Source organism: Lampetra fluviatilis, chromosome 68 (assembly GCF_964198595.1).
Source record: "Lampetra fluviatilis chromosome 68, kcLamFluv1.1, whole genome shotgun sequence".
In the NCBI taxonomy this organism is placed as follows: domain Eukaryota; kingdom Metazoa; phylum Chordata; class Hyperoartia; order Petromyzontiformes; family Petromyzontidae; genus Lampetra; species Lampetra fluviatilis.
The window spans coordinates 4,241,457-4,265,681 of record NC_136342.1 but is presented as its reverse complement, the minus strand read 5'-3'; the positions used below and the strand labels follow the sequence as shown (position 1 = coordinate 4,265,681).

Below are 24,225 nucleotides of genomic sequence, written 5' to 3'. Positions count from 1 at the left end.
TATAGTGTAGTGTATAGTGCAGTGTATAGTAGTGTAGTGTATAGTGTAGTGTATAGTGTAGTGTATAGTGTAGTGTATAGTGCAGTGTATAGTGTAGTGTAGTGTATAGTGTAGTGTATAGTAGTGTATAGTGCAGTGTATAGTGCAGTGTATAGTGTAGTGTATAGTGCAGTGTATAGTGTAGTGTATAGTGCAGTGTATAGTGTAGTGTATAGTGTAGTGTATAGTGCAGTGTATAGTGCAGTGTATAGTGTAGTGTATAGTGTAGTGTATAGTGTAGTGTATAGTAGTGTATAGTGTAGTGTATAGTAGTGTATAGTGCAGTGTATAGTGCAGTGTATAGTGTAGTGTATAGTGCAGTGTATAGTGTAGTGTATAGTGTAGTGTATAGTGCAGTGTATAGTGTAGTGTATAGTAGTGTATAGTGCAGTGTATAGTGCAGTGTATAGTGTAGTGTATAGTGCAGTGTATAGTGTAGTGTATAGTGTAGTGTATAGTGCAGTGTATAGTGTAGTGTATAGTGTAGTGTATAGTGTAGTGTATAGTGCAGTGTATAGTGTAGTGTATAGTGTAGTGTATAGTGTAGTGTATAGTGTAGTGTATAGTGTAGTGTATAGTAGTGTATAGTGTAGTGTATAGTGTAGTGTATAGTGTAGTGTATAGTGTAGTGTATAGTGCAGTGTATAGTGTAGTGTATAGTGTAGTGTATAGTGTAGTGTATAGTGCAGTGTATAGTGTAGTGTATAGTGTAGTGTATAGTGCAGTGTATAGTGTAGTGTATAGTAGTGTATAGTGTAGTGTATAGTAGTGTATAGTAGTGTATAGTGTAGTGTATAGTGTAGTGTATAGTGCAGTGTATAGTGTAGTGTATAGTAGTGTATAGTGTAGTGTATAGTAGTGTATAGTAGTGTATAGTGTAGTGTATAGTGCAGTGTATAGTGTAGTGTATAGTGTAGTGTATAGTGTAGTGTATAGTGTAGTGTATAGTGTAGTGTATAGTGTAGTGTATAGTGCAGTGTATAGTGTAGTGTATAGTGTAGTGTATAGTAGTGTATAGTGCAGTGTATAGTAGTGTATAGTGTAGTGTATAGTGTAGTGTATAGTAGTGTATAGTGTAGTGTATAGTGTAGTGTATAGTGTAGTGTATAGTAGTGTATATTGCAGTGTATAGTAGTGTATAGTGTAGTGTATAGTGTAGTGTATAGTGTAGTGTATAGTAGTGTATAGTGCAGTGTATAGTAGTGTATAGTGTAGTGTATAGTGTAGTGTATAGTAGTGTATAGTGTAGTGTATAGTGTAGTGTATAGTGTAGTGTATAGTAGTGTATATTGCAGTGTATAGTAGTGTATAGTGTAGTGTATAGTGTAGTGTATAGTGCAGTGTATAGTGTAGTGTATAGTGCAGTGTATAGTGCAGTGTATAGTGTAGTGTATAGTGCAGTGTATAGTGTAGTGTATAGTGTAGTGTTTAGTGTAGTGTATAGTGTAGTGTATAGTGTAGTGTATAGTGCAGTGTATAGTGTAGTGTATAGTGTAGTGTATAGTAGTGTATAGTGCAGTGTATAGTGTAGTGTATAGTGTAGTGTATAGTGTAGTGTATTGTGTAGTGTATAGTGTAGTGTATAGTAGTGTATAGTGTAGTGTATAGTGTAGTGTATAGTGTAGTGTATAGTAGTGTATAGTGCAGTGTATAGTGTAGTGTATAGTGTAGTGTATTGTGTAGTGTATAGTGTAGTGTATAGTAGTGTATAGTGTAGTGTATAGTGCAGTGTATAGTGTAGTGTATAGTAGTGTATAGTGTAGTGTATAGTAGTGTATATTGCAGTGTATAGTAGTGTATAGTGTAGTGTATAGTGTAGTGTATAGTGTAGTGTATAGTAGTGTATAGTGCAGTGTATAGTGTAGTGTATTGTGTAGTGTATAGTGTAGTGTATTGTGTAGTGTATAGTGTAGTGTATAGTAGTGTATAGTGCAGTGTATAGTGTAGTGTATTGTGTAGTGTATAGTGCAGTGTATAGTGTAGTGTATAGTGTAGTGTATAGTGCAGTGTATAGTGTAGTGTATAGTGTAGTGTATTGTGTAGTGTATAGTGTAGTGTATAGTAGTGTATAGTGTAGTGTATAGTGTAGTGTATAGTGTAGTGTATTGTGTAGTGTAGTGTATAGTGTAGTGTATAGTGTAGTGTATAGTGTAGTGTATAGTAGTGTATAGTGCAGTGTATAGTAGTGTATAGTGTAGTGTATAGTGTAGTGTATAGTGTAGTGTATTGTGTAGTGTATAGTGTAGTGTATAGTAGTGTATAGTGCAGTGTATAGTGTAGTGTATAGTAGTGTATAGTGCAGTGTATAGTAGTGTATAGTAGTGTATAGTGTAGTGTATAGTAGTGTATAGTAGTGTAGTGTATAGTGTAGTGTATAGTGTAGTGTATAGTAGTGTATAGTGTAGTGTATAGTAGTGTATAGTAGTGTATAGTGTAGTGTATAGTGTAGTGTATAGTAGTGTATAGTAGTGTATAGTAGTGTAGTGTATAGTAGTGTATAGTAGTGTATAGTAGTGTATAGTAGTGTATAGTGTAGTGTATAGTAGTGTATAGTAGTGTATAGTAGTGTATAGTGTAGTGTATAGCAGTGTATAGTGCAGTGTATAGTGTAGTGTATAGTAGTGTATAGTGTAGTGTATAGTAGTGTATAGTAGTGTAGTGTATAGTGTAGTGTATAGTAGTGTATAGTAGTGTATAGTGTAGTGTATAGTAGTGTATAGTAGTGTATAGTGTAGTGTATAGTAGTGTATAGTGCAGTGTATAGTGTAGTGTATAGTGTAGTGTATAGTGTAGTGTATAGTGTAGTGTATAGTAGTGTATAGTAGTGTATAGTGTAGTGTATAGTAGTGTATAGTAGTGTATAGTAGTGTATAGTAGTGTATAGTGTAGTGTATAGTGCAGTGTATAGTGTAGTGTATAGTGCAGTGTATAGTGTAGTGTATAGTAGTGTATAGTAGTGTATAGTGTAGTGTATAGTGTAGTGTATAGTGTAGTGTATAGTAGTGTATAGTAGTGTATAGTAGTGTATAGTAGTGTATAGTGTAGTGTATAGTGTAGTGTATAGTGTAGTGTATAGTAGTGTATAGTAGTGTATAGTAGTGTATAGTGTAGTGTATAGTGCAGTGTACAGGATGAACGTTGATATTTACAACTGGCACGGGTTGCCCAATAGGGTCTGAAGGGCACTGATAAGAGCTTGACAGCTCTGCCATTGGGGGTTTCTCTTCTTGGTTCTTTCGGTAAAGACACATAGAAGGGAAATAATAAAATAATAAAAATCGTCTTGGTTCTTTCGGTAAAAACACGTAGAAGGGAAATAAAAAAATGTCACGAAAGCTTTAAATCGAAAAATTGCGGCTTTTGCCACGTGTTTAAATCCCCAATATGCAAATCAAGCCTTGCCTGCCCGTGACGTCACGCATATAATTAGCATAAATTAACGTCCCTCAGAAAAAACCGCGGGAAAAAAAAACCACAAACATCCCGTCAGCCCTCGCGCGCGACTTCCGGTTTACAAAAAAAATTCGATATCTTCTCCCCTCAGAATCGTGAGGCGCGTTTAATTTGTTTTATCGATTAAAGTTGAACAACGTTCGCTCGTAACCCGTCACGATACTTGAGTTTAATCATCGATGGAGGAGGAGAGCGAAGCTGTGTGCGGCGTGGGCTCCACAACGCCCGTGTGCAGACAACGTCCGCTGAGGAGGCGAGCGAGTTGCTGTATTTAATCTTAATTTGGAGCCGCTTATATGTCTGTAGTTTTCTGGTTAGATTTTTGTTGCTATTTCTTTCTTCTATATCTGATGATGATGATTGCTTGTGTTGTGATCGAAACGTCGTAGTATGTTATTATTTAATTGTATTTATTTTATCTTTATACGTGACTTTACCGACAGAACCAAAGTTGCAGTATTTAACTTCGCTACTTACAATTAAATGTCTTTTTCCTTACGTCACGTAGGTAAAACATAAAAATAAAATTAATGTAAGTAATAATAGTAATAATTATTATTTTATTTAAGTAAAAATGTAATTAATAGAAGTAATAATAGTAATACTTATTATTTTACTTAAATAAAAATGTAATTAATAGAAGTAATAATCGTATTTTATTTTATTTCTATTATTCTATAAATTTTATTTTTTACCGACGTGACTTTACCGAAAAAGCCTCAGAGTAGGAATCATTGCAGTCACGAAAGCTTCAAATCTAGAATTAGATGTCTTTGTTTTACGGATAGGCCAAGGCTAGTGATGGAGTGGGGGAGGTGTTCATCCAGCAGTAGATCGACCACGGCTGGTGATGACTAAGACCTTCATCCAGCAGTAGAGAGGGGTGTCTTGGCCTACTCTTCCACACTTGGTCAACTCCTACCGCACCTCGTAACCACGGCCACTTTAGAGAGTTTATTAAACTCGGGGTCTAGAAACGTTGTTACCGTCCCTCAAATCTCGCTAGATGGCAGCAAAACATCAGTCTCGAAACTACCATCATCATCACCAGCAGCCGTGGTCGATAAACTGCTGGATGAAGGCCTTGGTCATCACCAGCCGTGGTCAATCTACTGCTGGATGAAGGTCTTAGTCATCACCAGCCGTGGTCGATCTACTGCTGGATGAAGGCCTTAGTCATCACCAGCCGTGGTCAATCTACTGCTGGATGAAGGTCTTAGTCATCACCAGCCGTGGTCGATCTACTGCTGGATGAAGGCCTTAGTCATCACCAGCCGTGGTCGATCTACTGCTGAATGAAGGTCTTAGTCATCACCAGCCGTGGTCGATCTACTGCTGGATGAAGGTCTTAGTCATCACCAGCCGTGGTCGATCTACTGCTGAATGAAGGTCTTAGTCATCACCAGCCGTGGTCGATCTACTGCTGGATGAAGGTCTTAGTCATCACCAGCCGTGGTCGATCTACTGCTGGATGAAGGTCTTAGTCATCACCAGCCGTGGTCAATCTACTGCTGGATGAAGGCCTTGGTCATCACCAGCCGTGGTCGATCTACTGCTGGATGAAGGCCTTGGTCATCACCAGCCGTGGTCGATCTACTGCTGGATTTTTTTTTTTTTTTTTTTTTTTTGTTTTCTTTTTTTAATTTATTTTTTTTTTTTGTTATTGTCTTAATTCTTCTCCAATTTGAATGAAGGTCTTAGTCATCTCCAGCCGTGGTCGATCTACTGCTGGATGAAGGTCTTAGTCATCACCAGCCGTGGTCGATCTACTGCTGGATGAAGGTCTTAGTCATCACCAACCGTGGTCAATCTACTGCTGGATGAAGGCCTTAGTCATCACCAGCCGTGGTCGATCTACTGCTGGATGAAGGTCTTAGTCATCACCAGCCGTGGTCAATCTACTGCTGGATGAAGGTCTTAGTCATCTCCAGCCGTGGTCGATCTACTGCTGGATGAAGGTCTTAGTCGTCACCAGCCGTGGTCAATCTACTGCTGGATGAAGGTCTTAGTCATCACCAGCCGTGGTCGATCTACTGCTGGATGAAGGTCTTAGTCATCTCCAGCCGTGGTCGATCTACTGCTGGCTGAAGGCCTTAGTCATCACCAGCCGTGGTCAATCTACTGCTGGATGAAGGCCTTAGTCATCACCAGCCGTGGTCAATCTACTGCTGGATGAAGGTCTTAGTCATCACCAGCCGTGGTCAATCTACTGCTGGATGAAGGTCTTAGTCATCACCAGCCGTGGTCGATCTACTGCTGGATGAAGGCCTTAGTCATCACCAGCCGTGGTCGATCTACTGCTGGATGAAGGCCTTAGTCATCACCAGCCGTGGTCAATCTACTGCTGGATGAAGGCCTTAGTCATCACCAGCCGTGGTCAATCTACTGCTGGATGAAGGTCTTAGTCATCACCAGCCGTGGTCAATCTACTGCTGGATGAAGGTCTTAGTCATCACCAGCCGTGGTCCATCTACTGCTGGATGAAGGCCTTAGTCATCACCAGCCGTGGTCGATCTACTGCTGGATGAAGGCCTTAGTCATCACCAGCCGTGGTCGATCTACTGCTGGATGAAGGCCTTAGTCATCACCAGCCGTGGTCGATCTACTGCTGGATGAAGGTCTTAGTCATCACCAGCCGTGGTCAATCTACTGCTGGATGAAGGTCTTAGTCATCACCAGCCGTGGTCGATCTACTGCTGCATGAAGGCCTTAGTCATCACCAGCCGTGGTCAATCTACTGCTGGATGAAGGTCTTAGTCATCACCAGCCGTGGTCGATCTACTGCTGGATGAAGGCCTTAGTCATCACCAGCCGTGGTCGAGCTACTGCTGGATGAAGGCCTTAGTCATCACCAGCCGTGGTCGATCTACTGCTGGATGAAGGCCTTAGTCATCACCAGCCGTGGTCGATCTACTGCTGGATGAAGGTCTTAGTCATCACCAGCCGTGGTCAATCTACTGCTGGATGAAGGTCTTAGTCATCACCAGCCGTGGTCGATCTACTGCTGGATGAAGGCCTTAGTCATCACCAGCCGTGGTCAATCTACTGCTGGATGAAGGTCTTAGTCATCACCAGCCGTGGTCGATCTACTGCTGGATGAAGGTCTTAGTCATCACCAGCCGTGGTCAGTCCACATTTTGCTGTCCTGCCTTCCGCTGAGTCAGGATATGGCACCTCAAGCCGCACAGAAAATGACGTGGAGCAGATGGAGATTAGTCCACACACAGGTGTATTAGAAGATTGATTGAGATGGAACAGATGGAGATTAGTCCACACACAGGTGTATTAGAAGATTGAGTGAGATGAAACAGATTGAGATTAGTCCACACACAGGTGTATTAGAAGATTGAGTGAGATGGAACAGATGGAGATTAGTCTACGCTTTTGCAATCCCTCCTGGCAGACGCACGAACGACTCCCCGATGCCCCACAGGAATTGTGGAACAGATGGAGATTATGAGACATCTCCTCGCCTTTTCGCGTCATCTGGTCCAACACCAATGGAGACACTAGGCTCTAAGAAAAGCTGTCTCGGGTGTGGACCAATCAACTTCAAGGACAGTGCATATCATCATTATCATCATCAGAGTTGTTTCTTTTTGTTTGCATTTTGACTGCTTGTGTTGTGGTTATTGCAAACATGATGCCTTGTATAAAGGTGTCAGTTTTTGTACCAGTTGAAAGGGTACAAACCTACTACTAGATGGAGATTAGTCTCTGCTTTTGTCCCACAGGAAGTGTGGAACAGATGGAGATTAAATTTTGATTTAAAGATTTCGTGACTGCAGGGATTCATATTATTGGTTCTTTCGGTAAAGTCACGTAGAAGGGAAATAATAAAATAATACAAGTAGAAAACGATAAAATGATAAAAAAAAATAGAAAACGATAAAATAATAAAATAAAATAAAAATATATATTTTTTTTTCACTTCTACGTGACTTTACCCAAAGAACCAAAAAGATGGAGATTAGTCGATGCCTTTGCAATCCCTCCTGGCAGACGCAGGATACGACTCCCGGATGCCCACGGTAGGTGTGGAGCAGGTGGAGATGAGTCCACAATTTGCTGCTGTACCGCCTTCTACCCTGGCAGAGCCAGGGATACGGCTCCCCGGATAGAATAATAATAATAATATAATAGTTCAATTTGTAACGCGCGCAAATCTGCAGACGTAGTGGCCGCAACTCAGAGGCGCGGAGCCAAGCTCAGAGTCGCTCGAAAGCGCGTGGTTTGTAGAGGTGGGTCTTTAAGTGTCTCTTGAAGGAGGCGATTGAGGTGATGCTGCGAATGCGCAGAGGGATATCGCTCCAGACTGTTGGGGCTGCCACCAAGAAGCGGAGCGTAGACCTGACCATCCTGGATCTTAGTAGTAGGTTTTTACCCTTTTAAACTGGTACAAAACTGACACCTTTATTCAAGGCATCATGTTTGCAATAACCACAACACAAGCAGTCAAAAAAGCAAACAAAAAGAATCAACTCTGATAATGATAATAATAATATGCGCTGTCCTTGAAGTTGATTGGTCCACACCCGAGACGGCTTTCTTTAGAGCCTAGTCCCCATTGGTGTTGGACCAGATGACACCAGAAGGCGTACAACTCAAACACAGTGCACTATCAGAGTCTTGAGAGCTCGGGGCAAGCATTTACACTATGAGATCTCTTTTACCAGTGGCAAAATATAGTAGTAGGTTTTTACCCTTTTAAACTGGTACAAAACTGACACCTTTATTCAAGGCATCATGTTTGCAATAACCACAACACAAGCAGTCAAAAAAGCTAACAAAAAGAATCAACTCTGATAATGATAATAATAATAATATGCGCTGTCCTTGTAGTTGATTGGTCCACACCCGAGACGGCTTTCTTTAGAGTCCCCATTGGTATGAAGAGGAGGTCGTGAGTAGGCGCGCTGCGCAAGGCATCTGCCGTGCGCTGCGCTGCAAGTTGTCAATAATGAAGAGAGGTACGGCGGGCAGGCGGATGTGAAGGTGTCGTGGCAGAGGCAGGCGGTCTTGTACGTGACCCTAGTGGCGATGGGGAGCCAGTGGAGGGCACGGACAAGCTAGTGCAGCGGTCGGGAACCTATGGCTCGCGAGCCATATATGGCTCTTCCAGTGACGGCATGTGGCTCCCAGACAATTTTGGGTTGAAAAAAAAAAATCAGTTTGGAACTGATTTTTAAAATACTTGTGATATTACTTAATAATACTGTGTCATTTTAAAGTAAACAGAAATTAGTTTTGAAGATAAATGTCACGGGGCCTCAACGCCTGCACGAAGCTCAACCTCACCACGTACGAACCAGACTACAAGGCCATCAGCAAAACCATGCAGCACCAGAAGTCGCATTAAAAGTAAGACATATTTATTTATTATACGTTAAAAATACTATATGGCTCTCAATGAAATATATTTAGAAATATTTGGCTTTTACGGCTCTCCCAGTCAAAAAGGTTCCCGACCCCTGAGCTAGTGAGTCGAGACGGGGATGAGTGTGGGCAATGACGACGCGTGCCAGGGGGTTGTTTTGTAGTCTTTGAAGTTTCTTTAGGAGTGAAGTTTTCGCCGCCCGTCTCTGTGCGTGACCCACCAACCCTAACGGGCAGCAGCGTGCAGTGTAGCCGCCACCGCCGCCGCCCCAACAAGTACGTGACGGTGCTGAATCTGGTTCCGTGTCGTTTTCTCAGGACCCCTCAAGGTTTCTCCAAGAAACTCGGAGCCAAATTCAAGTCACCGGTTGAGTATTTTGTTTTTGTAACGCCACAAAGCACAACACTTATACAATTATCCCCCAGCCCCGCAAAAAACACAAACGATGTGAATTTCTCCACTGGAACCTCCGTTGCCAGGAGCAAAATATGATAATTGTTTTTTTTACCCTTTTATCTGGCAACAAAACTGGCACCTTTTTTTACAAGGAGTCATGTTTGCATTGACCACAATACCTGCGGCCGGAATGCAAACAAAAAAGACAACTCTGATAATGTATGCACTGTCCTTGAAATTGATTGGTCCACACCCAAGACAGCTTTTCTTAGAGCCTAGTGGATTAGCATGTCAATGTGAGAGATTAGCATGCCAATGTGAGAGAGTAGCATGTCAATGTGAGAGATTAGCATGTCAATGTGAGAGATTAGCATGTCAATGTGAGAGATTGTCGTGTCAACGAACGCATCTCAACGCCTGTTTTTGTCGCCAGAAAAAGATGGGAAGACCGATTCTCATCCCGCCCGGTGGGTCCTTCGTGGTTCGCTTCTCGTCCTCAATCTCGGCAGGTCCCCAGGGTGAAGGCGGCGGCGTGGCCAGGGGACGAGGCGTCTCTCCGGCGCGAGATGGACGGCGTGCGGGACCGCACCGCGGCCGTGGACCTGGAGATTGGGCAGCTCACGGCGCAGTGAGTGGCTGGCGGGTGTCGTGGTTGTGGCGGGGTTGTAGTTGGTGGTGGTGGTGGTGATGCAGGTGGTGGTGGTGTGAATGTGGTGATGGTGTTAATGTGGTGAGTGGTGATGGTGGTGGTGTTAATGTGGTGAGTGGTGATGGTGGTGTTAATGTGGTGAGTGGTGATGGTGGTGGTGGTGATGGTGGTGTTAATGTGGTGATGGTGGTGCAGGTGGTGGTGGTGGTGGTGTTAATGTGTTGAGTGGTGATGGTGGTGCAGGTGGTGTTAATGTGGTGAGTGGTGATGGTGGTGCCGGTGGTGGTGTTAATGTGGTGAGTGGTGATGGTGGTGGAGGTGGTGGTGTTGTTAATGTTGTGAGTGGTGGTGGTGGTGGTGGTGTTAATGTGGTGAGTGGTGATGGTGGTGCTGGTGGTGGTGTTAATGTGGTGAGTGGTGGTGGTGGTGGTGGTGGTGTTAATGTGGTGAGGGGTGATGGTGGTGCTGGTGGTGGTGGTGGTGGTGTTAATGTGGTGAGTGGTGATGGTGGTGCTGGTGGTGGTGTTAATGTGGTGGTGGTGGTGGTGTTGTTAATGTGATGAGTGGTGATGGTGGTGGTGGTGGTGTTAATGTGGTGATGGTGGTGCAGGTGGTGGTTGTGGTTTTAATGTGGTGATGGTGGTGCAGGTGGTGGTGGTGGTGGTGGTGTTAATGTGGTGAGTGGTGATGGTGGTGGTGGTGTTAATGTGGTGGTGGTGGTGGTGTTAATGTGGTGGTGGTGGTGTTAATGTGGTGATGGTGGTGCAGGTGGTGGTGGTGGTTTTAATGTGGTGATGGTGGTGCAGGTGGTGGTGGTGTTAATGTGGTGAGTGGTGATGGTGGTGTTAATGTGGTGGTGGTGGTGGTGGTGTTAATGTGGTGGTGGTGGTGGTGGTGTTAATGTGGTGAGTGGTGTAGGTGGTGGTGGTGGTGTTAATGTGGTGAGTGGTGATGGTGGTGGTGGTGGTGGTGGTGGTGTTATTGTGGTGAGTGGTGATGGTGGTGGTGGTGTTAATGTGGTGAGTGGTGATGGTGGTGGTGGTGGTGGTGGTGTTAATGTGGTGAGTGGTGGTGGTGGTGGTGGTGGTGGTGTTAATGTGGTGAGTGGTGATGGTGGTGCCGGTGGTGGTGTTAATTTGGTGAGTGGTGTAGGTGGTGGTGGTGGTGGTGTTAATGTGGTGAGTGGTGATGGTGGTGGTGGTGGTGGTGTTAATGTGGTGAGTGGTGATGGTGGTGGTGGTGGTGTTAATGTGGTGAGTGGTGGTGGTGGTGGTGGTGTTAATAATGTGGTGAGTGGTGATGGTGGTGGTGGTAATGTGGTGAGTGGTGTAGGTGGTGGTGGTGGTGGTGTTAATGTGGTGAGTGGTGATGGTGATGGTGGTGGTGGTGTTAATGTGGTGAGTGGTGATGGTGGTGGTGGTGGTGTTAATGTGGTGAGTGGTGCAGGTGGTGCAGGTGGTGGTTGTGGTTTTAATGTGGTGAGTGGTGATGGTGTTAATGTGGTGATGGTGGTGCAGGTGGTGGTGGTGGTGGTGGTGTTAATATGGTGAGTGGTGGTGGTGGTGGTGTTAATGTGGTGAGTGGTGATGGTGGTGCCGGTGGTGGTGTTAATGTGGTGAGTAGTGATGGTGGTGGATGTGGTGGCGGTGTTGTTAATGTTGTGAGTGGTGATGGTGGTGGTGTTAATGTGGTGAGTGGTGATGGTGGTGCTGGTGGTGGTGTTAATGTGGTGAGTGGTGGTGGTGGTGTTAATGTGGTGAGTGGTGATGGTGGTGCTGGTGGTGGTGTTAATGTGGTGAGTGGTGGTGGTGGTGGTGGTGTTAATGTGGTGAGTGGTGATGGTGGTGGTGGTGGTGGTGGTGTTGTTAATGTTGTGAGTGGTGATGGTGGTGTTAATGTGGTGAGTGGTGATGGTGGTGGTGGTGGTGTTAATGTGGTGAGTGGTGATGGTGGTGCAGGTGGTGGTGGTGGTCCTTCGATTTAAAGCTTTCGTGACTGCAGCAGGGATTCATCTTCTTGGTTCTTTCGGTAAAGTCATCGCGTAGAAGGGAAATAATAAAAATAAAACATAATAAAATACAATTCTCACGACGTTTCGGCCACAACGCAAGCAGCCGTCCTCAGGTGAAGAACAGGTCTGTCGTAAAGACAGCGTCTTTATTACTGCTAGCCATACTCCCTCCCTTTGTTGCTGCTAATCCTACATAATGCACGGGCATAATATGACTTTGAGACCCCCCCCCCACCTCGTACGCATTCCACTACTGACTAATCCCATATCTGCATTTCCATAAATATGCGAAATTCCTCTGTTAATATGCAAATTCCTTTGTCAAGGCGCTCTTCCCCCTCCAACCCAGCAGCTTAAATATACGCTGCCAAGCCTGGTGGTGCTCATTCAGACGCTGTCTTTCCGACAGACCTGTTCTTCACCTGAGGACGGCTGCTTGCGTTGTGGCCGAAACGTCGTGAGAATTGTATTTTATTATGTTTTATTTTTATTATTTTATTACTTCCCTTCTACGTGACTTTGCCGAAAGAACCAAGAAGATGAATCCCTGCAGTCACGAAAGCTTTAAATCGAAATGTAATTATTGTATTATGTTTTATTTTTATTATTTTATTACTTCCCTTCTACGTGACTTTACCGAAAGAACCAAGAAGATGAATCCCTGCAGTCACGAAAGCTTTAAATCAAAACCCTAAATTAAATTTCGATTTAAAGCTTTCGCCCATCCCAGCTTAAATAGTCGCTCCAAGCCTGGGGTGTGTCATTCAGACGCTGTCTTCTCGACAGACCTGTTCTTCACCTGATAATAAAATAATAAAAAATAAAACATAACAAAATAATTCTCACGACGGCTGCTTGCGTTGTGGCCGAAACGTCGTGAGAATTGTATTTTATTATGTTTTATTTTTATTATTTTATTACTTCCCTTCTACGCGGTGACTTTACCGAAAGAACCAAGAAGATGAATCCCTGCTGCAGTCACGAAAGCTTTGAAGGGAAATTAATCGTTAATCTAAAATTAATCGCCGGTAAGAAACAATGTGGACCCCCAGTGGGAGGGCGGATCGGTAATCTAAATGTTGTGAATCAATGGCATCGTAGTCAGTTACTCAGTCGGTGCGATGTCCTTAAGTAGTTTTACAATAATACATTGTTGTTGTTGTTGAGGTTGTTGTTGTTGAGGTTGTTGTTGTTGAGGTTGTAGTTGATGTTGTTGTTGAGGTTGTTGATGTTGTTGATGTTGTTGATGTTGTTGATGTTGTTGTTGATGTTGTTGAGGTTGTTGAGGTTGTTGTTGAGGTTGTTGTTGATGTTGTTGATGTTGTTGTTGTTGTTGATGTTGTTGTTGATGTTGTTGTTGATGTTGTTGTTGATGTTGATGTTGTTGTTGATGTTGTTGTTGATGTTGTTGTTGATGTTGTTGTTGATGTTGTTGTTGTTGTTGATGTTGATGTTGTTGTTGATGTTGTTGTTGATGTTGTTGTTGAGGTTGTTGTTGTTGAGGTTGTAGTTGATGTTGTTGTTGAGGTTGTTGATGTTGTTGATGTTGTTGTTGATGTTGTTGATGTTGTTGTTGTTGATGTTGTTGATGTTGTTGTTGAGGTTGTTGTTGATGTTGTTGTTGATGTTGTTGTTGATGTTGATGTTGTTGTTGATGTTGTTGTTGATGTTGTTGTTGATGTTGTTGTTGTTGTTGATGTTGTTATTGATGATGTTGATGTTGTTGTTTTTGATGATGTTGTTGATGTTGTTGTTGATGTTGTTGTTGATGTTGTTGTTGTTGATGTTGTTATTGATGATGTTGATGTTGTTGTTGATGATGTTGTTGATGTTGTTGTTGATGTTGTTGTTGATGTTGTTGTTGATGTTGTTGAGGTTGTTGATGTTGTTGATGTTGTTGATGTTGTAGATGTTGTTGTAGATGTTGTTGTTGATGTTGTTGTTGATGTTGTTGTTGATGTTGTTGTTGTTGATGTTGTTGTTGATGTTGTTGTTGATGTTGTTATTGATGATGTTGATGTTGTTGTTTTTGATGATGTTGTTGATGTTGTTGTTGATGTTGTTGTTGTTGTTGTTGATGTTGTTATTGATGATGTTGATGTTGTTGTTGATGATGATGTTGTTGATGTTGTTGTTGATGTTGTTGATGTTGTTGATGTTGATGTTGTTGATGATGTTGTTGTTGATGTTGTTGTTGCTGTTGTTGATGTTGTTGATGTTGTTGTTGATGTTGTTGATGTTGATGTTGTTGTTGTTGTTGATGTTGTTGTGCGTGTGGTGCACAGAGGCTGCAGTCTAGACGAGTTGGATGTCCACATCCGCAAGCTGCACGACTACAACGAGCTTAAGGACGCGGCGCAGAGCCTGCTGGGTCAGCTGGGTGAGTGCACTACCACGCTGCACTACCGCCCTGCACTACCGCCCTGCACTACCGCCCTGCACTACCAGGCTGCACTACCACGCTGCACTACCGCCCTGCACTACCAGGCTGCACTACCACGTCACACTACCGCCCTGCACTACCAGGCTGCACTACCACGCTGCACTACCGCCCTGCACTACCGCCCTGCACTACCAGGCTGCACTACCACGTCACACTACCGCCCTGCACTACCACGCTGCACTACCACGCTGCACTACCGCCCTGCACTACCACGTCACACTACCGCCCTGCACTACCACGCTGCACTATCACGTCGCACTACCGCTCTGCACTATCACGTCGCACTACCGCCCTGCACTACCATGCTGCACTACCGCCCTGCACTACCACTCTGCACTACCGCCCTGCACTACCGCTCTGCACTACCGCCCTGCACTACCGCTCTGCACTATCACGTCGCACTACCGCCCTGCACTACCATGCTGCACTACCGCCCTGCACTACCACTCTGCACTACCGCCCTGCACTACCACTCTGCACTACCGCCCTGCACTACCGCTCTGCACTACCACGTCACACTACCGCTCTGCACTACAATGCTGCACTACCGCCCTGCACTACCGCTCTGCACTACCACGTCACACTACCGCTCTGCACTACAATGCTGCACTACCGCCCTGCACTACCGCTCTGCACTACCACGCTGCACTACCACTCTGCACAACTAGCGCCATGTGATACTAGCACATGCTGCACTACCGCGCTGCACTACCACGGTGAAACTAACACGCTGTGATGCTACAGCACCGCACCACGACCACTACTACACAGTGCCACTGTACCACCACTACCACACTACCGCACACCAAAGACAAAGATCCCCCGTGTAGCCTCAACAGACTGTCGGGGCAAGTGCTGTTAGCGAGCGCCTGTGAAGGCCGGCACTGTGGCACACGAGGTGGTGGGTGGCCAGCACCAATCCCGGCCGCCTTTGTCTCCCCAGTGGCGATGTTTGCTGCGCACAGACACCACCGTTCATTCACACATGTCCACCTCTCTCTCTCTCTCTCTGCCTGTGTCTCTCTCCTGATCCTCACCCTCCCGTTGGCTCCACCTACACCGCCACCTACACCACCACCACCTACACCACCACCTACACCGCCACCTACACCACCACCGCCTACACCACCACCTACACCACCTAAACTACCACCTACACCACCACTTACACCACCACTTACACCACCTACACCACCACCACCTACACCACCACCACTACCTACACCACCACCACCTACACCACCACCTACACCACCACCACCTACACCACCACCACCTACACCACCTACACCACCACCACCTACACCACCACCACCTACACCACCACCACCTACACCACCACCACCTACACCACCACCACCTACACCACCACCTACACCACCACCTACACCACCACCTACACCACCACCACCTACACCACCACCACCTACACCACCACCACCTACACCACCACCTACACCACCACCTACACCACCACCACCTACACCACCACCACCTACACCACCACCTACATCACCACCTACACCACCACCACCACCTACACCACCACCACCTACACCACCACCACCTACACCACCACCACCTACACCACCTACACCACCACCACCTACATCACCACCTACACCACCACCACCTACACCACCACCACCTACACCACCACCTACACCACCACCTACACCACCACCTACACCACCACCTACACCACCACCACCTACACCACCACCACCTACACCACCGCCTACACCACCACCTACACCACCACCACCTACACCACCACCTACACCACCACCACCTACACCACCACCACCTACACCACCACCGCCTACACCACCACCACCTACACCACCACCTACACCACCACCACCTACACCACCACCACCTACACCACCACCTACACCACCACCTACACCACCACCTACACCACCACCGCCTACACCACCACCTACACCACCACCACCTACACCACCACCACCTACACCACCACCACCTACACCACCACCTACACCACCACCTACACCACCACCTACACCACCACCGCCTACACCACCACCTACACCACCACCACCTACACCACCACCACCTACACCACCACCTACACCACCCCCACCTACACCACCTACACCACCACCTACACCACCACCTACACCACCACCACCACCTACACCACCACCACCTACACCACCACCACCTACACCACCACCTACACGCCCACCTACACCACCACCACCTACACCACCACCTACACCACCACCTACACCACCACCACCTACACCACCACCTACACCACCACCACCTACACCACCACCACCTACACCACCACCTACACCACCTACACCACCTACACCACCACCGCCTACACCACCACCTACACCACCACCTACACCACCACCACCACCTACACCACCACCGCCTACACCACCACCTACACCACCTAAACTACCACCTACACCACCACCTACACCACCACCACCTACACCACCTACACCACCACCTACACCACCACCACCTACACCACCACCACCACCTACACCACCTACACCATCACCACCTACACCACCTACACCACCACCACCTACACCACCACCACCTACACCACCTACACCACCACCACCTACACCACCACCTACACCACCACCTACACCACAACCTACACCACCACCACCTACACCACCACCTACACCACCACCACCTACACCACCACCTACATCACCACCTACACCACAACCTACACCACCACCACCTACACCACCATCTACACCACCACCTACACCACCACCTACACCACCACCACCTACACCACCACCACCTACACCACCACCACCACCTACACCACCACCTACTACACCACCACCACCTACACCACCACCACCTACACCACCACCTCCTACACCACCACCACCTACACCACCACCTACACCACCTACACCACCACCACCTACACCACCACCACCTACATCACCACCTACACCACCACCACCACCTACACCACCACCACCTACACCACCACCTACACCACCACCACCACCTACACCACCACCTACACCACCACCTACACCACCACCACCTTCACCACCTACACCACCACCACATTCACCACCACCTACACCACCTACACCACCACCTACACCACCATCTACACCACCACCTACACCACCACCTACACCACCACCTACACCACCACCTACACCACCACCTACACCACCACCTACACCACCACCACCTTCACCACCTACACCACCACCACCTACACCACCTACACCGCCATCACCTACACCACCACCACCTTCACCACCATCTACACCACCTACACCACCATCTACACCACCACCATCTACACCACCACCTACACCACCACCTACACCACCACCTACACCACCACCACCACCTACACCACCACCTACACCACCACCACCTACACCACCACCACCACCTACACCACCACCTACACCACCACCTACACCACCACCTACACCACCACCACCTACACCACCACCACCTTCACCACCTACACCACCACCTACACCACCACCTACACCACCACCTACACCACCACCACCTTCACCACCACCACCTACACCGCCATCACCTACACCACCACCACCTACATCACCACCTACACCACCACCACCACCTACACCACCTACACCACCACCACCTACACCACCACCACCTACACCACCACCACCTACACCACCACCTACACCACCTACACCGCCATCACCTACACCACCACCACCTACACCACCACCTACACCACCACCACCTACACCACCACCACCACCTACACCACCGCCACGGGTGGTCGTGACCCGTGTAGCCGTCCTTCGTGGCATCACAACCCGCGACCTCTACGGCAACTACGGACTCGACGTGGAGGACTGACCGCCACCACCATCACCACCGTCACTGCCACCACTGTCGCCACCGTCACCACCGTCACCACCGTCGCCACCACCGTCACCACCATCACCACCACCACCGTCACCACCATCACCACCACCATCACCGTCACCACCGTCACCACCATCACCACCACCGTCACCTCCGCCGCCGCCACCACCACCGTCACCACCATCACCACCGTCACCACCGCGACCCCATCACCACCACCGTCACCTCCGCCGCCGCCACCACCGTCACCGGCGACGGTGGAGGAGGCGGGAGGCAGATTGCGGTGGTGACGCTTCGACCGAGCCTCACAGCGAGGAGTGGCCTGGGTTCGATCCCCGCTCTCTCGGTGTGGAGTTTGTGTGTTCTACTGCTGTTCTACAGAGCGAGTGGAGTTTGTGTGTTCTACTGCTGTTCTATAGAGTGAGTGGAGTTTGTGTGTTCTACTGCTGTTCTATAGAGTGAGTGGAGTTTGTGTGTTCTACTGCTGTTCTAGAGTGAGTGGAGTTTGTGTGATCTACTGCTGTTCTACAGAGTGAGTGGAGTTTGTGTGTTCTACTGCTGTTCTAGAGTGAGTGGAGTTTGTGTGTTCTACTGCTGTTCTACAGAGCGAGTGGAGTTTGTGTGTTCTACTGCTGTTCTAGAGTGAGTGGAGTTTGTGTGTTCTACTGCTGTTCTACAGAGCGAGTGGAGTTTGTGTGTTCTACTGCTGTTCTAGAGTGAGTGGAGTTTGTGTGTTCTACTGCTGTTCTAGAGTGAGCGAGTGGAGTTTGTGTGTTCTACTGCTGTTCTACAGAGCGAGTGGAGTTTGTGTGTTCTACTGCTGTTCTACAGAGTGAGTGGAGTTTGTGTGTTCTACTGCTGTTCTATAGAGTGAGTGGAGTTTGTGTGTTCTACTGCTGTTCTACAGAGTGAGTGGCGTTTGTGTGTTCTACTGCTGTTCTACAGAGTGAGTGGAGTTTGTGTGTTCTACTGCTGTTCTACAGAGTGAGTGGAGTTTGTGTGTTCTACTGCTGTTCTACAGAGTGAGTGAGTGGAGTTTGTGTGTTCTACTGCTGTTCTAGAGTGGAGTTTGTGTGTTCTACTGCTGTTCTACAGAGTGAGTGGAGTTTGTGTGTTCTACTGCTGTTCTACAGAGTGAGTGGAGTTTGTGTGTTCTACTGCTGTTCTACAGAGTGAGTGGAGTTTGTGTGTTCTACTGCTGTTCTAGAGTGGAGTTTGTGTGTTCTACTGCTGTTCTACAGAGTGAGTGGAGTTTGTGTGTTCTACTGCTGTTCTAGAGTGAGTGGAGTTTGTGTGTTCTACTGCTGTTCTAGAGTGAGTGGAGTTTGTGTGTTCTACTGCTGTTCTAGAGTGAGTGGAGTTTGTGTGTTCTACTGCTGTTCTAGAGTGAGTGGAGTTTGTGTGTTCTACTGCTGTTCTAGAGTGAGTGGAGTTTGTGTGTTCTACTGCTGTTCTACAGAGCGAGTGGAGTTTGTGTGTTCTACTGCTGTTCTATAGAGTGAGTGGAGTTTGTGTGTTCTACTGCTGTTCTACAGAGTGAGTGGAGTTTGTGTGTTCTACTGCTGTTATACAGAGTGAGTGGAGTTTGTGTGTTCTACTGCTGTTCTACAGAGTGAGTGGAGTTTGTGTGTTCTACTGCTGTTATACAGAGTGAGTGGAGTTTGTGTGTTCTACTGCTGTTATACAGAGTGAGTGGAGTTTGTGTGTTCTACTGCTGTTCTACAGAGTGAGTGGAGTTTGTGTGTTCTACTGCTGTTATACAGAGCGAGTGGAGTTTGTGTGTTCTACTGCTGTTCTACAGAGCGAGTGGAGTTTGTGTGTTCTACTGCTGTTCTACAGAGTGAGTGGAGTTTGTGTGTTCTACTGCTGTTCTACAGAGCGAGTGGAGTTTGTGTGTTCTCCTGCTGTTCTAGAGTGAGTGGAGTTTGTGTGTTCTCCTGCTGTTCTAGAGTGAGTGGAGTTTGTGTGTTCTACTGCTGTTCTACAGAGTGAGTGGAGTTTGTGTGTTCTACTGCTGTTCTAGAGTGAGTGGAGTTTGTGTGTTCTACTGCTGTTCTACAGAGTGAGTGGAGTTTGTGTGTTCTACTGCTGTTCTATAGAGTGAGTGGAGTTTGTGTGTTCTACTGTTGTTCTAGAGTGAGTGGAGTTTGTGTGTTCTACTGCTGTTATACAGAGTGAGTGGAGTTTGTGTGTTCTACTGCTGTTCTACAGAGTGAGTGGAGTTTGTGTGTTCTACTGCTGTTCTACAGAGCAAGTGGAGTTTGTGTGTTCTCCTGCTGTTCTAGAGTGAGTGGAGTTTGTGTGTTCTCCTGCTGTTCTAGAGTGAGTGGAGTTTGTGTGTTCTACTGCTGTTCTACAGAGTGAGTGGAGTTTGTGTGTTCTACTGCTGTTCTAGAGTGAGTGGAGTTTGTGTGTTCTACTGCTGTTCTACAGAGTGAGTGGAGTTTGTGTGTTCTACTGCTGTTCTATAGAGTGAGTGGAGTTTGTGTGTTCTACTGCTGTTCTAGAGTGAGTGGAGTTTGTGTGTTCTACTGCTGTTCTACAGAGTGAGTGGAGTTTGTGTGTTCTACTGCTGTTCTACAGAGTGAGTGGAGTTTGTGTGTTCTACTGCTGTTCTACAGAGCGAGTGGAGTTTGTGTGTTCTACTGCTGTTCTACAGAGTGAGTGGAGTTTGTGTGTTCTACTGCTGTTCTACAGAGTGAGTGGAGTTTGTGTGTTCTACTGCTGTTATACAGAGCGAGTGGAGTTTGTGTGTTCTACTGCTGTTCTACAGAGTGAGTGGAGTTTGTGTGTTCTACTGCTGTTATACAGAGCGAGTGGAGTTTGTGTGTTCTACTGCTGTTCTATAGAGTGAGTGGAGTTTGTGTGTTCTACTGCTGTTCTAGAGTGAGTGGAGTTTGTGTGTTCTACTGCTGTTCTACAGAGTGAGTGGAGTTTGTGTGTTCTACTGCTGTTCTAGAGTGAGTGGAGTTTGTGTGTTCTACTGCTGTTCTACAGAGCGAGTGGAGTTTGTGTGTTCTACTGCTGTTCTAGAGTGAGTGGAGTTTGTGTGTTCTACTGCTGTTCTATAGAGCGAGTGGAGTTTGTGTGTTCTACTGCTGTTCTAGAGTGAGTGGAGTTTGTGTGTTCTACTGCTGTTCTACAGAGCGAGTGGAGTTTGTGTGTTCTACTGCTGTTCTAGAGTGAGTGGAGTTTGTGTGTTCTACTGCTGTTCTAGAGTGAGTGGAGTTTGTGTGTTCTACTGCTGTTCTATAGAGTGAGTGGAGTTTGTGTGTTCTACTGCTGTTCTACAGAGCGAGTGGAGTTTGTGTGTTCTACTGCTGTTCTACAGAGTGAGTGGAGTTTGTGTGTTCTACTGCTGTTCTAGAGCGAGTGGAGTTTGTGTGTTCTACTGCTGTTCTACAGAGTGAGTGAGTGGAGTTTGTGTGTTCTACTGCTGTTCTAGAGTGGAGTTTGTGTGTTCTACTGCTGTTCTACAGAGTGAGTGGAGTTTGTGTGTTCTACTGCTGTTCTACAGAGTGAGTGGAGTTTGTGTGTTCTACTGCTGTTCTACAGAGTGAGTGGAGTTTGTGTGTTCTACTGCTGTTCTACAGAGTGGAGTTTGTGTGTTCTACTGCTGTTCTACAGAGTGAGTGGAGTTTGTGTGTTCTACTGCTGTTCTAGAGTGAGTGGAGTTTGTGTGTTCTACTGCTGTTCTAGAGTGAGTGGAGTTTGTGTGTTCTACTGCTGTTCTACAGAGTGAGTGGAGTTTGTGTGTTCTACTGCTGTTCTACAGAGCGAGTGGAGTTTGTGTGTTCTACTGCTGTTCTACAGAGTGAGTGGAGTTTGTGTGTTCTACTGCTGTTATACAGAGTGAGTGGAGTTTGTGTGTTCTACTGCTGTTCTACAGAGTGAGTGGAGTTTGTGTGTTCTACTGCTGTTATACAGAGTGAGTGGAGTTTGTGTGTTCTACTGCTGTTATACAGAGTGAGTGGAGTTTGTGTGTTCTACTGCTGTTCTACAGAGTGAGTGGAGTTTGTGTGTTCTACTGCTGTTATACAGAGCGAGTGGAGTTTGTGTGTTCTACTGCTGTTCTACAGAGTGAGTGGAGTTTGTGTGTTCTACTGCTGTTATACAGAGTGAGTGGAGTTTGTGTGTTCTACTGCTGTTCTACAGAGTGAGTGGAGTTTGTGTGTTCTACTGCTGTTCTAGAGTGAGTGGAGTTTGTGTGTTCTACTGCTGTTCTACAGAGCGAGTGGAGTTTGTGTGTTCTACTGCTGTTCTACAGAGTGAGTGGAGTTTGTGTGTTCTACTGCTGTTCTATAGAGTGAGTGGAGTTTGTGTGTTCTACTGCTGTTCTAGAGTGGAGTTTGTGTGTTCTACTGCTGTTCTACAGAGTGAGTGGAGTTTGTGTGTTCTACTGCTGTTCTACAGAGTGAGTGGAGTTTGTGTGTTCTACTGCTGTTCTATAGAGTGAGTGGAGTTTGTGTGTTCTACTGCTGTTCTAGAGTGGAGTTTGTGTGTTCTACTGCTGTTCTAGAGTGGAGTTTGTGTGTTCTACTGCTGTTCTACAGAGTGAGTGGAGTTTGTGTGTTCTACTGCTGTTCTATAGAGTGAGTGGAGTTTGTGTGTTCTACTGCTGTTCTATAGAGTGAGTGGAGTTTGTGTGTTCTACTGCTGTTCTACAGAGTGAGTGGAGTTTGTGTGTTCTACTGCTGTTCTACAGAGCGAGTGGAGTTTGTGTGTTCTACTGCTGTTCTACAGAGTGAGTGGAGTTTGTGTGTTCTACTGCTGTTCTACAGAGTGAGTGGAGTTTGTGTGTTCTACTGCTGTTCTACAGAGCGAGTGGAGTTTGTGTGTTCTACTGCTGTTCTAGAGTGGAGTTTGTGTGTTCTACTGCTGTTCTACAGAGTGAGTGGAGTTTGTGTGTTCTACTGCTGTTCTACAGAGTGAGTGGAGTTTGTGTGTTCTACTGCTGTTCTAGAGTGAGTGGAGTTTGTGTGTTCTACTGCTGTTCTACAGAGTGAGTGGAGTTTGTGTGTTCTACTGCTGTTCTAGAGAGTGAGTGGAGTTTGTGTGTTCTACTGCTGTTCTACAGAGTGAGTGGAGTTTGTGTGTTCTACTGCTGTTCTACAGAGTGAGTGGAGTTTGTGTGTTTTACTGCTGTTCTAGAGTGGAGTTTGTGTGTTCTACTGCTGTTCTACAGAGTGAGTGGAGTTTGTGTGTTCTACTGCTGTTCTAGAGTGAGTGGAGTTTGTGTGTTCTACTGCTGTTCTACAGAGTGAGTGGAGTTTGTGTGTTCTACTGCTGTTCTAGAGTGAGTGGAGTTTGTGTGTTCTACTGCTGTTCTATAGAGTGAGTGGAGTTTGTGTGTTCTACTGCTGTTCTAGAGTGAGTGGAGTTTGTGTGTTCTACTGCTGTTCTAGAGAGTGAGTGGAGTTTGTGTGTTCTACTGCTGTTCTACAGAGTGAGTGGAGTTTGTGTGTTCTACTGCTGTTCTAGAGTGAGTGGAGTTTGTGTGTTCTACTGCTGTTCTACAGAGTGAGTGGAGTTTGTGTGTTCTACTGCTGTTCTAGAGTGAGTGGAGTTTGTGTGTTCTACTGCTGTTCTATAGAGTGAGTGGAGTTTGTGTGTTCTACTGCTGTTCTAGAGTGGAGTTTGTGTGTTCTACTGCTGTTCTATAGAGTGAGTGGAGTTTGTGTGTTCTACTGCTGTTCTATAGAGTGAGTGGAGTTTGTGTGTTCTACTGCTGTTCTACAGAGTGAGTGGAGTTTGTGTGTTCTACTGCTGTTCTACAGAGTGAGTGAGTGGAGTTTGTGTGTTCTACTGCTGTTCTAGAGTGAGTGGAGTTTGTGTGTTCTACTGCTGTTCTACAGAGCGAGTGGAGTTTGTGTGTTCTACTGCTGTTCTAGAGTGAGTGGAGTTTGTGTGTTCTACTGCTGTTCTACAGAGTGAGTGGAGTTTGTGTGTTCTACTGCTGTTCTAGA

At 46.4% G+C, this 24,225-nt stretch overlaps 1 protein-coding gene across 1 annotated transcript; it reads left to right on the top strand.

Moving 5' to 3' along the window:
• Positions 1–3,551: 3,551 nt before the first annotated feature.
• On the top strand, positions 3,552–18,301 carry SWI5 (SWI5 homologous recombination repair protein). Its single transcript, XM_078882940.1, has 5 exons — positions 3,552–3,745; positions 9,187–9,235; positions 9,775–9,893; positions 14,211–14,305; positions 18,186–18,301. Exons 1-5 carry the CDS (start codon positions 3,672–3,674, stop codon positions 18,248–18,250), a joined length of 402 nt encoding a protein of 133 aa, XP_078739066.1. The 5' UTR covers positions 3,552–3,671; the 3' UTR covers positions 18,251–18,301.
• The last annotated feature ends 5,924 nt before the right edge of the window (positions 18,302–24,225 follow it).

Bases quoted from the DNA above. Each gene is read 5' to 3' on its own strand.
- SWI5 (XM_078882940.1), top strand. From the start codon at position 3,672: ATGGAGGAGGAGAGCGAAGCTGTGTGCGGCGTGGGCTCCACAACGCCC. The intron at 9,894-14,210 runs GTGAGTGGCTGG...TGTGGTGCACAG, and splicing joins ATTGGGCAGCTCACGGCGCA to AGGCTGCAGTCTAGACGAGT. The intron at 14,306-18,185 runs GTGAGTGCACTA...TGACCCGTGTAG, and splicing joins GAGCCTGCTGGGTCAGCTGG to CCGTCCTTCGTGGCATCACA.